The 13343-nt window shown below is 41.9% G+C and overlaps 1 protein-coding gene across 2 annotated transcripts in view; it reads left to right on the top strand.

Moving 5' to 3' along the window:
• Positions 1 to 13343, top strand: part of prex1 (phosphatidylinositol-3,4,5-trisphosphate-dependent Rac exchange factor 1) — an 87315-nt gene that overhangs the window by 11914 nt on the left and 62058 nt on the right. For both annotated transcript variants that reach the window (XM_019863048.1, XM_019863049.1), the window contains exons 3-4: positions 9781 to 9846; positions 10037 to 10159. In XM_019863048.1, the coding sequence (XP_019718607.1) occupies positions 9781 to 9846; positions 10037 to 10159 (189 nt within the window). The remainder of the gene's footprint in view (positions 1 to 9780; positions 9847 to 10036; positions 10160 to 13343) is intronic.

The following is a 13343-nucleotide window of genomic DNA, read 5'->3' as shown; positions in this document are numbered from 1 at the left end:
TTGAGGGTGCCTGAGAGTAGAGTTTGTGAATTTGGGCCTCAGGGAGAAAGAAGTCGACTGAAGGTTTGCTAGAATCCTTCATTGTGGCAGCAACACGGAACATTCTCAGGCTCTGTTGCACTTTGCCCTCTGAAGAGGGAATTTCGACATTTATTTATTCAATTTCATGCCATGTTGACCCCAAAATAGCCCCAAGACCTCTCCAAAACTGCCCTGTGGCCCTCCCCTTTGTGTCTGGCTCACCTAAAAGAGACCATTCATGGACGCATTCATTATTTTACAGCTTGTTGTTTTCTTGTGGATGGGAATCCTCAATATGTGGTTGGTTTGCACCCTTCTCTCCGGTAGCAAAGTGCTAAGCCTCTAAATTCATTCAAGACAATTGAAAATGACAAGTTTTAGCAAATCCCTTCTTGGTTGATTGTCAAGAGGCATGTAACTCTCTCCATTCTTTTGATGAAGAACCTGTTTTTCCTCCCAACTGACAAAGTTGGACACGTTTCCCTTTCATTGCCCCGAAACATGTTTTTGGCATTGCTTAGTTCAGTTTATGTACACATTCAACCATCTGCGCTCACACTCACACTAAGGGACAATTTAGTGTGTTCCCTTAACCTGCCGTGCATGTTTTTGGAATGTGGGAGGAAACCGGAGTACCCGGAGAAAACCCACGCAGGCACTGGGAGAACATGCAAACTCCACACAGGAAGGCCGAAGTCGGAATCGAACCCTGTACCTTTGCACTGTCAGGCCGAACCGCTAACCAGTTGAGCACGGTGCCGCCCTCTCGCTCTCAAATTTTGCACTCACTTAAAAAAACAAAAACAAAAACGAATGAGGTTGTTGAAGTTGAAACATTCCCCTTTGTGATGTAGTGCATTTCTACACTGCAATAAAAAAGCATTTAACGTCACACAAATTATGAGTATTATTATCATTCTAGAGGCAGATTAAAAAAAAAAATACCAATCATTCACTGTCCAAGCTCCATTTACCCACTTAAAAAGCCAAACACAATCCATTCAACTTTTGATTGGTTAACAGTTGGAATTTGTTTCCCCCAAAATAAATTACTGAAATAGAATGAATCCATTCAGTAGGTCTCCACATTTCATCATTCTACACACAATTGAGCAATCCGGTATTTTAGCATTGAAGCCGTACAGGTAAGTTGTTTGTCGTAAAACTTGAAAAGCAACGCCGCACACTCATCTCACCCCGTTTACCTTTTTGCTCAATATTCCTTGTTAAACCCTTTAGTTCACTTTGGTGATACTTTGAGGGTCAACTCAATATCCTTTTGATTAACTTGAGTTGCTTTTTCTTGAATAGCGCCATTGAATCCAAATCTTCCAAAACAGAAGTTACTGTCAATAATGATATTGTGTGCACTGGCTCGATGATGGAGGTCAAAAAGGGTTCCGAGACTGACACGGCAGACGTGAGGGCAGCAGGCTTCTTTACTCATCGCCCATTGGAGCGAACACAAGGCCACACCAGCATATGGTCCATCGTGATACTTTGAGGGTCAACTCAATATCCTTTTGATTAACTTGAGTTGCTTTTTCTTGAATAGCGCCAGTGAATCCAAATCTTCCAAAACAGAAGTTCCTGTCAATAATGATATTGTGTGGACTGGCTCGATGGTGGAGGTCAAAAAGGGTTCCGAGACTGACACGGCAGACGTGAGGGCAGCAGGCTTCTTTACTCATCGCCCATTGGAGCGAACACAAGGCCACACCAGCATATGGTCCATCTGGCTGTTCACACCTTACTGTCTGGCTCTTTGTTGCTGCCCATTAACTGCAGCAGTTAGCAGACCCTCCGACACGTATCTGACCCTTTGATTGAAGGTCATACAGTCACGCCGGATGGATAGTACATGACACTGAGCACAGTTGGCTGTGATAAAGAGTGTTTGCAATGTGTCAGGTGGCAATGATGATGGATGCGCTCTTAAATGTAAGGGTCAGGTTAAATGAGTGACCTCTGAGGTGGAATGCAATCAGTTCCAGGATGAGGGGGTCAACCTCAATTTGTTTTCATTGCAAAACAATTTTTGCCCATATGATGGATGAGGAAGGTGTAACATGGTTCACACAAGTGATTTTTCAACATTCTAAATTGTCAACAAGTATCAAGAGATCCTAACGCCGCCCCCCCCCCAAAAAAAAAATGACATCAATAAAACAGGCAACATTTGATGACAAGTGATAATGATTATTCAAAATTGTATACATCACAGCGTGGTTGGTTTATGATCCTGATCATTTGAAATTCAATCATTTTCATTTTTTTTATTCACTTGCTGAAACGATTGTTTTCTTTAATATTTGCAAATCTAATGTTATTAGTGACAAATTGGTCAGGTTTTTTTTTTTGTCACTGGTTGAAACCACAAACCTGGAGGTGTCAAAATGAATCGATTATCCAATTAATCAACAATTATTTCCATCATCAAAACATTGCTTAGTGCCATTGTTAAACTCAAAATTGTCCAAACTCTCTAAAAATGAAAACATTTGCAAACATCTGCTCTCACTTTTGAAAACAGACCACATCAGTAACTGAATCAGTTTCAACGGCTTGGCGAGTACATCAGTCCCTCTCATGTGATGTGGCTTAATTGTTCTTTAGTTATTGTTGTAATCACTAAACAATACCAACTAAACAACAATTGGTTCATAAACAGTAATCGGAAAAAACACATTTTCGTAATACTTTGTATACTTTGATGCAAAATAAAATTTGATGGCAGCCCGGTGGGCCAGTGGTTAGCGCGTCAACCTCACAGTGCAGAGGTACCGGGTTCAATTCCAGCTCCTGCCTCCCTGTGTGGAGTTTGCATGTTCTCCCCGTGCCTGTGTGGGTTTTCTCTGGGTACTCCGGTTTCCTCCCACATTCCAAAAACATGCATGGCAGGCTGATTGAAACTCAAAATTGTCCCGAGGTGTGAGTGTGAGTGCGGATGGTTGTTCGTCTCTGTGTGTCCTGCGATTGGCTGGCAACCGGTTGAGGGTGTCCCCAGCCTACTGCCCGAAGACAGCTGGGATAGGCTTCAGCACCCCCCGCGACCCTTGTGAGGATAAAGCGGATCGGAAGATGAATGAATGAATAAAATTTGATATGATTATTCGATGAATTGATGGAATAATAGATCAAATTGCCTCTAAAATCCATTTATAGTGGCATCCCGACATAAAACCCAAAAGTTTGTTGGGATTGGGGATTGGCTTGCAAATGTTACATTTTGTGTGTATTGAGGTGCAACAACATTCAACATTTCAACCAAAGTGTTCCTTAATTTCTCAGCCATTGGAAACATGGAGGCATTCAATTAAAGACTGAATTACGATTGTATCGCCCTGACTGAGGTTTCAATCAACTTGGCGTTTTGTCAGGTTTAGGGTCTGGATCCAAAATGGAGCAAGGTTTATTGGTCACAGAGCTTTATCTGTCAGCCATTTTTAAAAAATTCTCAAGCACTTATTTGGCAAAGGATTTTAGAATCCTGTCTCGTGTGTAATGTAGCATTTATGTATGTCCATGTACATCGATATTGTTCTACGTTGAAGTCCCGGAGCGGAACCCAGGTTCTTGTTTTTTGTCTTGAACTGAGAAAGTTTGTGAAAACCTGAAATAACTGGTGGATGGATTACTTTTTTAAGACCGATTGTCGCAGACGGAGCAGTGGCATTCGTAGTTAAACATGTCCTTCCTTTTTTTTTTTTTTTTTTTTTTACAAAGGCCACACTTCCTGCCCTGAAACAACATCTGCCGCGAGAAGCACTGCTTCGTTGCGCAGACTGTTTATTTTCCTGCCCCGGCTCCTTGTGCCACTTGCCGATCTGCTTGAATAGATTTATATTTGTGTGCGCCTGAAAAGGTTTGTTTTGTTCTCCTTCAGCTTCTTCCTGTTTGTAGGCCACACGGAAACACACTCGCAGAGGTGTTGCCTGTGCACTTCTGCGGCACTTTGTTTTCACCCCGACTTCTCGCATCTTTTTCTACATTCAACAGCCACATCAGAAGCAGTATGATGGAATGCAGCGCAGTGCGGTGCAACCTACAACCCCTATGCTAAACATATCGTATACATACCATGAACCGTGTTGATTTAAAAAAAAAAAATGAGCATGATCATCTATCTACAAGCAGAATTTCACATACTGTGCTTCTATTGGAACGTATTAGATTGTGCAAGTGTACCTCATGTTGTACATTGCTGCAATAAAGTGAATGGTGACGCAGCACTGGGCGGTTTCGCAACTTGTGTCCTCATCTGATCACCGGAGGTCGATAAAACAACGTGCGCCTATGATGAAAATCCATCGAGTGACATACTTCTTTAAATACACGCGATGCTTCTCCTCACGTGACAACCACTTCTTGCTTTCTTCGTGGTATCTCCACGCCGATCATCTTATGGCCACATCGGTTCTTGTTTTAAGTGTGAAAATACTCCACAGCTTTTTAGGTTAGAGGAAATCGTGCAGGGTGAGAAAGCTACCGGATGTCATACAAAGCCAACACTTGTAACATGACAGAAGTATGTCATCCAAAACAAGGCAATACAACAAATCTGTCGAATCATTCGAATAAGTACCACCTAAGAAGCATGAAAATGCGAGTGGAGTTTGCACAGCCTGCCCACGTAAACATCTGCGGTTTAGCCGCTGCTACCTAGTTGCGCAGCCACCGGATGAAAGCAGCAATCAACTGTGTCATCTTTTCATCATGAACATTTACAAGCAGGAATGATGACCTTTGACAATGTTTTCAATTTGCTTTCTATTTTATTGCGAGAACAATTTCCGTTTTTGAGTTGTTTTGGGACATGACCTTACTTGACATGAGTGTTTTGAATGCACCTGGGTCGTACTTGGCAGCCTTTATAAGCGCTCTACGAAGAGCTAATCGAGCTTATTTGCCTCCTGTGGGATTGCATCATCAGCAGTTTACCTTTAAAGCCTGCCATGCTTCTGGCTCGAGGCCGTCATGTGCAACCTCTCTCTTGAGTCCTTGCTGGCAGTTGGCAAGATGGAATTTGGGTCCCATCTGATCAGCTATTGTGAACAAACTGATGGATGTTGCTGCTATTTTCACTGGCGTAACAATACTTGCATAGTCTGCGAGCAATCGAATGTGAAAAACGCTTACAAACAGGAACCAAGCCAAGAACCATTTGTTATTATATTATTTGGTATATATGACCTCTCTGGTGGTCCAGTGGTTAGCGCGTCGACCTCACAGTGCAGAGGTACCGGGTTCAATCCCAGCTCCGGTCTCCCTGTGTGGAATTTGCATGTTCTCCCTGGGCCTGCGTGGGTTTTCTCCGGGTACTCCGGTTTCCTCCCACATTCCAAAAATATCCATGGCAGGCTGACTGAACACACTGAATTGTCGCTCCCGTGCCGCTCGCAACCTTACTTTGGCCGTTTCTGTCCATTACCATGGCAACCAAGCACAACACTTAAAGCAGACTTCACCCACCCCGTTTGTACATATCGCTACTGTGCTGTCAAAAGCTCATCCTTGATTAATACGGTGACATGATTTTTCATGTTCCACTTTGACCATCACAATGATGTAAGCAAACTACAATTGCGGGTGTTGTGAGTACCCATTGGCTGAAGATAAGAGCTTTCCTTTTCTAATCAGGAGATTATACGTTAATGCATGACCCTCCACTAGACCTCACTATTCACCACAGTTATCTGATGTCCGAAAAAAACGCGCAAAGGTCATCTGAGATGGCGGTAGGAGAGAGTAAACAGGGGCCATCAGCTGCGTCCTTTTGCCTCTCAGTATGTTTATTAAGAAGTAATGAGCTCAACAACTGTGTTCAGAGGGGAGAATCGAGTTACGGTGTTTTCTTTTCATGACTCCCACAGCAAGCAGTTTAGCTACGGCCCACGTAAGAGATAGCATCTTCAGAATTCAGCTCATGCCTTAATGTCATTATATTAAGGGCTTTGCGGAATTGTCTTCTTGGGGAAAATTACATGAAGGTAGTGCTGGGCGAGATGGAAAAAAAAATCTATCAAGATATATGCCATTTTATATCACGATAACATATACAACAACATATATTTTCAGTTATTCTTCACGATGACATTGTTATCTTTGAGGCTAGCATGCCTTCTCCGGCTTTCCCACTGTTGATTATTCTTCGTACTCCCTTTTGAGAAAACGATACCTGGAAGAAGTGTATCTTATTCGCCGCCATGGAGGCTGTGATTACTGAGTTTGGAGTGAAACCGCAACGTGTTAAGAGGGTATCTCCCGCGCCCACAGACCGCAATGATTTTTGTCCGACGCTGTTTATTTCACCAGGTTGTGTGTCTTGTGTGCGCTTTGTGTGTGCTGTGCGCTGTTGTGTGCCTGTGTGTTTGTGTGTGAGATGTAATAAGTATATTGTCGACGCTGATGGGCTCTCGCGATTTACCAATTTGAGCAGATTTATTTATCTACGTACATACGTACGTACGTACGTACGTACGTATGTATGTATGTATGTATGTATGTATGTATGTATTAGTGCAAAGTGGGGCAGTTATGTACTACAGTCTGCTGACAGAGCATTTTGTGACTTACATTAATACAACGTACAGCAGGTAGGACATGTTAAGGATCGCCAATTTTGTTTTGTTCTGTTTATGATTGTGATCGCACTCAAATTATTTCAGCTTAGATGATCAAAGTATTGATTTCTGACACCTCACTTGGCATTTGTTTTGTACGTGCGCACCCTGCTTCATCTACTGATGTCGGTGTCTGAAACAGGGTGGTGCAGGGAGAAAGCTAGAATATTCTCTCTAAACAAAACTGTGTGCTTTGTAATGGAACAATGACAACAGCCAACACAATCCTGGATGAGGGTGGCCAATAGAGTGAGAACTGGATTGAAAGGATTTCTTTGTTGCTCTGGCCCAACACCCTTCCTACTATAATCCATCCTGTGACCACATCTGTGCAGCACATTTCTTTGCAGGATATATATTTTTTTGTTTTTAACTCGCTTTAACTTGTACCACTAGCACTTTACCTATTTTATTTGTTCATCTTTTGCTGTCTTCTAGCCTGCTATAGTCATCATCAGCCACCTCTTGTCTTATTTGGCACTGGGCACTCTCTCACTTGATTGAACTCTTCAGTGTGGACTTGTGACAAATTGCCATATGGGGAGAAAAAAAAAATTAGTGCACGCCTCAAGCACAAAGTATTGTTGGTTCCTCCCCAAAATAACAGCCAATATCCCAACAACGGATTCCCTTTATCCCTGGTTTAATTAGAGAGGGGGCACCTCACTGTTTTTGCATTCTATTTTGGTCTCCCCAGACATTATAATGACTTCAATCTTGTGAGCAAATGTGTGATTATAAGTGTTGGCCTTCTTTAAGGAGAGGGAGCTACTGTAAGTAACACTTGCCAAAGTTGGCGTTGACTGCGAGTTCATTTTTATAGAGCGTTAAGTGTTAGGTTGCATCAGACTTGAACTTGAAGCAGCAACATTTTACTTTTAACGTAAAATTACAGCTTCAAAATAATTTGCATGCCGCAGTAGCTCGTGATAGGGATAAAGAGCATCTCTGCTGTTGCCATTGAGACCCAGATCACAAATTTGAGTGGCCAGTAAAGCCTTGTCTCCACCAGATGGGTCAATGAAGTTGGTGATTTTTGTTTTCATGATATTTTGTTTCCACAGTATCACAAGTCACTTAAGGTATATTGTGCAAACTTTGGGCGGCACGGTGGTCGATTGGTTAGCATGTCTACTTCAGTGCAGAGGTGCAGGGTTCGATTCCGGCCTTCCTATTGTGGAGTTTGCATTTTCTCCCCGTGCCTGCGTGGGTTTTCTCCGGATACTAGGGTTTTCTCCCACATTCCAGAAAACATGCATTGTAGGTTGATGGAACACTCTAAACTGTCCCAGGTATGATTGCGAGAGCTAGCTGCCGGAATGAAAATGAACAGGTAAATGTAATATTCTGCACATCGCCCGAGATTACGCGAACTGCTTTGATTTTTGCGGAGGGCTTTGGAATCAGCTGTAAATTCTCCGATTGCAGAATCGCAAATTCCTGGGGGGACTGCTTTATTCTCCGTTGCCACTGTTGTACAGACTTGCTGATGACTGTTTTAAATTATGATATGATGATTTTTTTGGGGGGGTTGTGTGGAATTGATTATTAATTACAGCAAGTGCTTGCAGGCATCAAATTGATTGAATATTTTCATGTTTCAGTTCAATCAATACAAATACAAAAACAAATAAAAGTTTGAAACTGCTCTATAAATACAGTTGAGTTGAGTAATCATAAACTATGAACTGTTCCTTTGATTGCGGTGCGGGCACCCGCAGCGGCTCCTCTTGTTGTCTGGTTGAGACACAGCATCCCAACTTCAGTGGAATTGGGGTTTGTAGTACAGTGGCTTGGCAGTAATTTTATACTTCACAATAGCTTGATGTGGGGAAACTAGTCACAAAAAAAAAACATAAAAAAAATCTTCAATTACTTTAAAGCTGTTGGTATTATACCGCTCATGCATTGTCACTCGGACCGTGGCGCTAGGTATGGAGATTTCACGAAACTTTCAGACTTCCTTTGTGCAACTGTTGGCTCAATTCAGTGCCATCAGAACAGAATTGCAAGGCGGGGTTGTACTTTATGAGTGCAACACCATTCATTACATTGACAGGAAAAGGAAGGAAGATGAGGAAGGAGGTGGGCGCCGGTAAAATCTTCATTGGGTGGTTTTCGAACTGACGTCTCTTGCTTTATCCCTCTTATTTTTTTCAGACGATGGTTGTCTGGAGTTGAGGTCGAAAGTCAGACGGGTGGAGAAGGTTTAAGACTGTCAGATAAGGGATAATGGCCAGAAGAATGGGGAAGCGATGGCAGAAGAAAGATTCACATCCCTCTTTTCTTTTTGCTGTCTTTGTCCACATGTCACAATTGCTTCTGGCCAGCATTCAAGCAGAAACGTGCACACCTTAACTGAACATTGGAGTGATCCTGTTATTTTCGTCCTATTGGAAGCAATTGGACAGTGGAGCAGTTATTTAGGTTTCGGTCCTCGACATCAACTTTCCGGTGCATTAACTCAATCTATAGAACAAATATGCGGTGTCAGAAGGCAAGCAAAGTAACCAAAAAAAAAAAACACTGGTATGTTTCCCTGGCAGGACTGCAATAAACATGACATCATAGTAGCGCGACACTGTCTAACCCACTGACGAATTCAACACAGATAACACGGCACAGTGCTGCCAATTTTAAATGAAACAGTGATTCGAAATGATGATTCGATTCATTTGACTGTCGATTAGTTGACTGGTGGATTAAGTTCTTTTCTGTTCATGGCTCCATCAAATGTGGAAAAAAATGTTAATGCTTATGTGGTTTAATGTTGTTCAAAGACTTAATGCCTTACTAACCCTTTTAGGGATGATTACTACAGTGGACAGCTTATCATGTTACAAGGTGCATGAAAGGGTTAAAGGGGAATGTCAGGTTTAGAACACATTATTGTAAAGAACATTTTGGGGTTGACTTCCCTTTTAAATGGGCCCATCTATCTTTTTCCAAGTTGACAATTTATGTGTTCATATTTTGCAGTTATCAACGAATAGAACCAAGACTTCTACATATAAACTTAAGGCTTACAAAACGATTGCTTGCTTTCAGTGCCATGTGTGTTCCCTTAAATGTAAAGCTAACAGTTTTGTCAAGCACACTAAACAGCTTTACCGTAATTTTATTTTCCCCTTTCCAGGCATTTTTACACAGAATCAGACAAACTGCAGACGACCAACAATGTCTCTCACCTGAACACGTCAAGGTAGGACTGACTTTTTTTAAAACAACATGAATCTGGATTTTCTTCCACACTGAATGCATTTTTCCTGTTTTACCTTTCTGCCCCACATCTGGATCCATCTGTTGGCCACTTCCTTCCTCCCTCTTTTGCTTTTCCTTTATCTCCCCATTCCTCTCTGTCCTTTCCGTTTAAATCATCCCACTGTGTATAGATTCTGTTTTCCAACATTGAGGACATCCTGGAATTGCACAAAGAGGTGTTGTCCTCTGTGGAGGCCATCCTGCAGCCAGAACCCCAGCCCCATCATGCACTGGGACACGTGTTTCTCCAGTTTGTAAGTCCAGTAATACAAAAATGCATCAACAGCAAAAACATGGACATACAAAAAAAAACATGCACACTTTTCACACTTAACCACAGATGCAGGAAAATGTTTTCTCCTTATTGGTATTCAACACCCAAATCAAATATTGCTCTGTAGACTGGAGGATGCACATGACTGACAACGCACAAGCAGTATAAATTTCCACTCGAAAACTGTGTATGTTACATCTTTTCAGTCAGATTTCAGTGGACCAAGGTAGAACCCTCGGCTGCAGCACTGGGGTAGTAAATATAGTCATACCTCAGTTTTCGACCATAATCCGTTCAAGAAGGCTGTTTGAAAACCGATTTGTTCAAAAACCGAAACCACACTCTTTTAAAAAAATGAAAAATCTTGATTGAACACGTCTGCTCACAATGGAACGCTACACGAGGAAGCGTCTACCCGAGGAAGCGTCACTTCCTCGTGTAAGGAAGGCAAGAGGAGTCAAGTGGCGCATTCAAGTGCGCTCGGTTTGGTCGAGAACTGATTTTCGGTTGTAATCCGAGGCATAAAAAACTCGAAATTTTTGGTCGAAAACCGATTTGGTTGAGAATAGAGACGTTCGAATACCGAGGTTTGACTTTACATTTATTCATTTCCAGTAAAGAGCAAAGTTGATTAAAAAGCAAAATGATACAAAATACTGTATTTTCTGCACTATAAGGTGTACCTAGAAGCATTCAATTATCTCAAAAGACGATCGTGCGTTTTATAATCCGATGAGCCTTATATATGGATAAATATTCTGATTTTTTTTTTGGACGTAATATTTGAAATGCTCTGTGAAGCGCTTTGTTACAGCCGCAGCGGTTGTGAAAACTCCATATGAATAAAGCTGTATTGTATTGTATTGTATTCTATTCCCTTAAGCATAGCTCCAGCTAGTGGAGCATATTGCAACCCCAGCCACTATTGTAGCTTCTATCTATGCGCCTTATAATGCACCACCCTACATATGAAAACCGTTTTAAAATAGGCCACTCATTGAAGGTGCGCCTTATACTCGGGAAACGCCTTATAGTGCGGAAAATACGATCATTTACTGGTGGTTAACACACAGTTTTCACAGTTTGTGGTCAGACCTAGCAAATGAAAAGGGGACTTTTTGTGTCCTTACTCAAGAGTCAAATGCCTTGAATGAATATGTCTGGTCAAGTCAGTCGGAGCAACTGTCTCACCGCCTATTGCACACTTTAACCGCACGATAAAAACTTGCTGTGAATGTTACTCCCCTTGAACCAGACTGACCACCTTCTCACTGGAAAATATTCATCTTTAACTGTTTTCTAAATTACTTGTATTTAGCTTGATGCAGATTCACAATAGCACGATTCAATTTGCGCTGTAAAGCTTTGAAAAGTTGGACAAGTGATGTAACTGTAGTGTCATTTAAACTACATACAGTATGTTTGGAGTGTCTCCTTGGCTCTTTCTTTGTAAACATTCCACCCATCCACGCTGCTTTTCACCCCACCCACCACTACCACCGCTCCCCTCTGTTTGAACTCGCATGGCCTCTAGGGACAAACAAAGACGGGTCTGTGTCCTGGGAAGGAAGAGCTGCTGTGTCAGTCTGCGAGGGGACAATGCCTTTTCTTCTGGTCGCACTCCATCTCCAGCTCGCGCTCCCTCACTTTGTCTTGCTTTGACTATTTTCAAGTCGACTTTCACCGGGGCCTTTGAGTGTCGCAGCCGGGTGCTGTGCCACGGTCTGCCGCGGCCAACAGCATCCTTAAACAATCACGCTCAACCGCTATCACGGAAGAGCTGTGATAATTATGTTGCCGCTCAGGGACATGAAATTTGTCATGTACAGTTTGGATAACTGAAACGCAGTCAACAGGAATGGGACTGTAGTACATGATGTATTTACATTTGTTTGAGGACATTAACAGGACTGTGATGCAGTAGCTGTAATGTGTTTGGTTAATTTTTATAGTTGGTCCAGCATTTTTTCCACACATCTGCACTACGTGAGATCCCCCCCACACACACACACATACACACACAGCAACACAACCCCCTTCCGACATGAACATAAGCATGAGGCACCTTCTTCGCCCACCGCTAATACATAAATAGTGAGACCTCATAGGTCATATGAGAGGACATTTTGCATATTAATTAACCAAAGAAGGTTAATGCAAAATGTGCCTATGAATTCACATTTGATCACAATCCACAATGTTTTTGTCAAAGCACTTTTTGCTTCACTGCCATTTAATAAATAGACAGCAGTGAGTCTAGCTTCCATCCTTCATAAGGCTACTGCGACAGGCGCGCCAACGCTGGGTTTGGAACAATAATGATTAAAATGCCATTTAAAGTAATTAAAATATAATGTATTAAAAAAAAAGCGACACTTGGTTCAGATCACTGTGATGTCATCACTGATGCCATTCACAGACCTCAGGAAGCATATTTTAACAGTATCAGGGAATTGCTATGTTGTGGTGTGATGAATGAGCGTGGAGTGTTATGAATGTCTTTCTTTTTCAAATTTTCGATTCGGCAATGGCATTTGGAATTTATATCAATAGTCACAAGCCCCAAACAACTCAGCAATCGTTTGTTACACAAAGTGACTTTCATTGTAAGTGTCTGTTGATGACTCCTTCAAGTGGCTCATCAGATAAGACCTTCACACATGTGCCTGAGACGTCAAGGCCGTTCCGTCTGTCAGGGTGGAAAATTGATTACGGGAGTCTTTTTCCATCACAGCGTGGTCGGACCGGGCCACAGAAAGGTCAGACTGTGGATGTGCGAGCAGGAGGTACTTGGATTTGGAACTAAATTAGCTGTGAAAAAAAAAAAGGGTGACTATGGTAAATACGGTGGAATAAAGATGGATGACTGAAGGCAGTATTTAATACTGATTTTTGTGAGAGATACTGAGTCAAAGCAATCAATCAAAACCTATGAATTGACAGTTTTTATATAGTAATTCGTTTTCTAATGTAACATTGCACCATGTCAAAAAGAAAAATCCAACTTGGACCATATATGATGTTATTTAATAAGTATTTTCTGTGTAAGTACCTTTTTAAAAGTTAGAAGTTGATTCATATTTGCAATCATTCACATAGTTCAAATGCCTTTCAACAGACAGACATGGCAACCTCTGTATAAATCAATCAACCAGTCCCTGCAG

The sequence above is a fragment of the Hippocampus comes genome, unplaced genomic scaffold (assembly GCF_001891065.2).
Source record: "Hippocampus comes isolate QL1 unplaced genomic scaffold, H_comes_QL1_v1.1 scaffold1, whole genome shotgun sequence".
NCBI lineage: Eukaryota > Metazoa > Chordata > Actinopteri > Syngnathiformes > Syngnathidae > Hippocampus > Hippocampus comes.
This window is presented reverse-complemented; position numbering and strand designations above follow the sequence as displayed.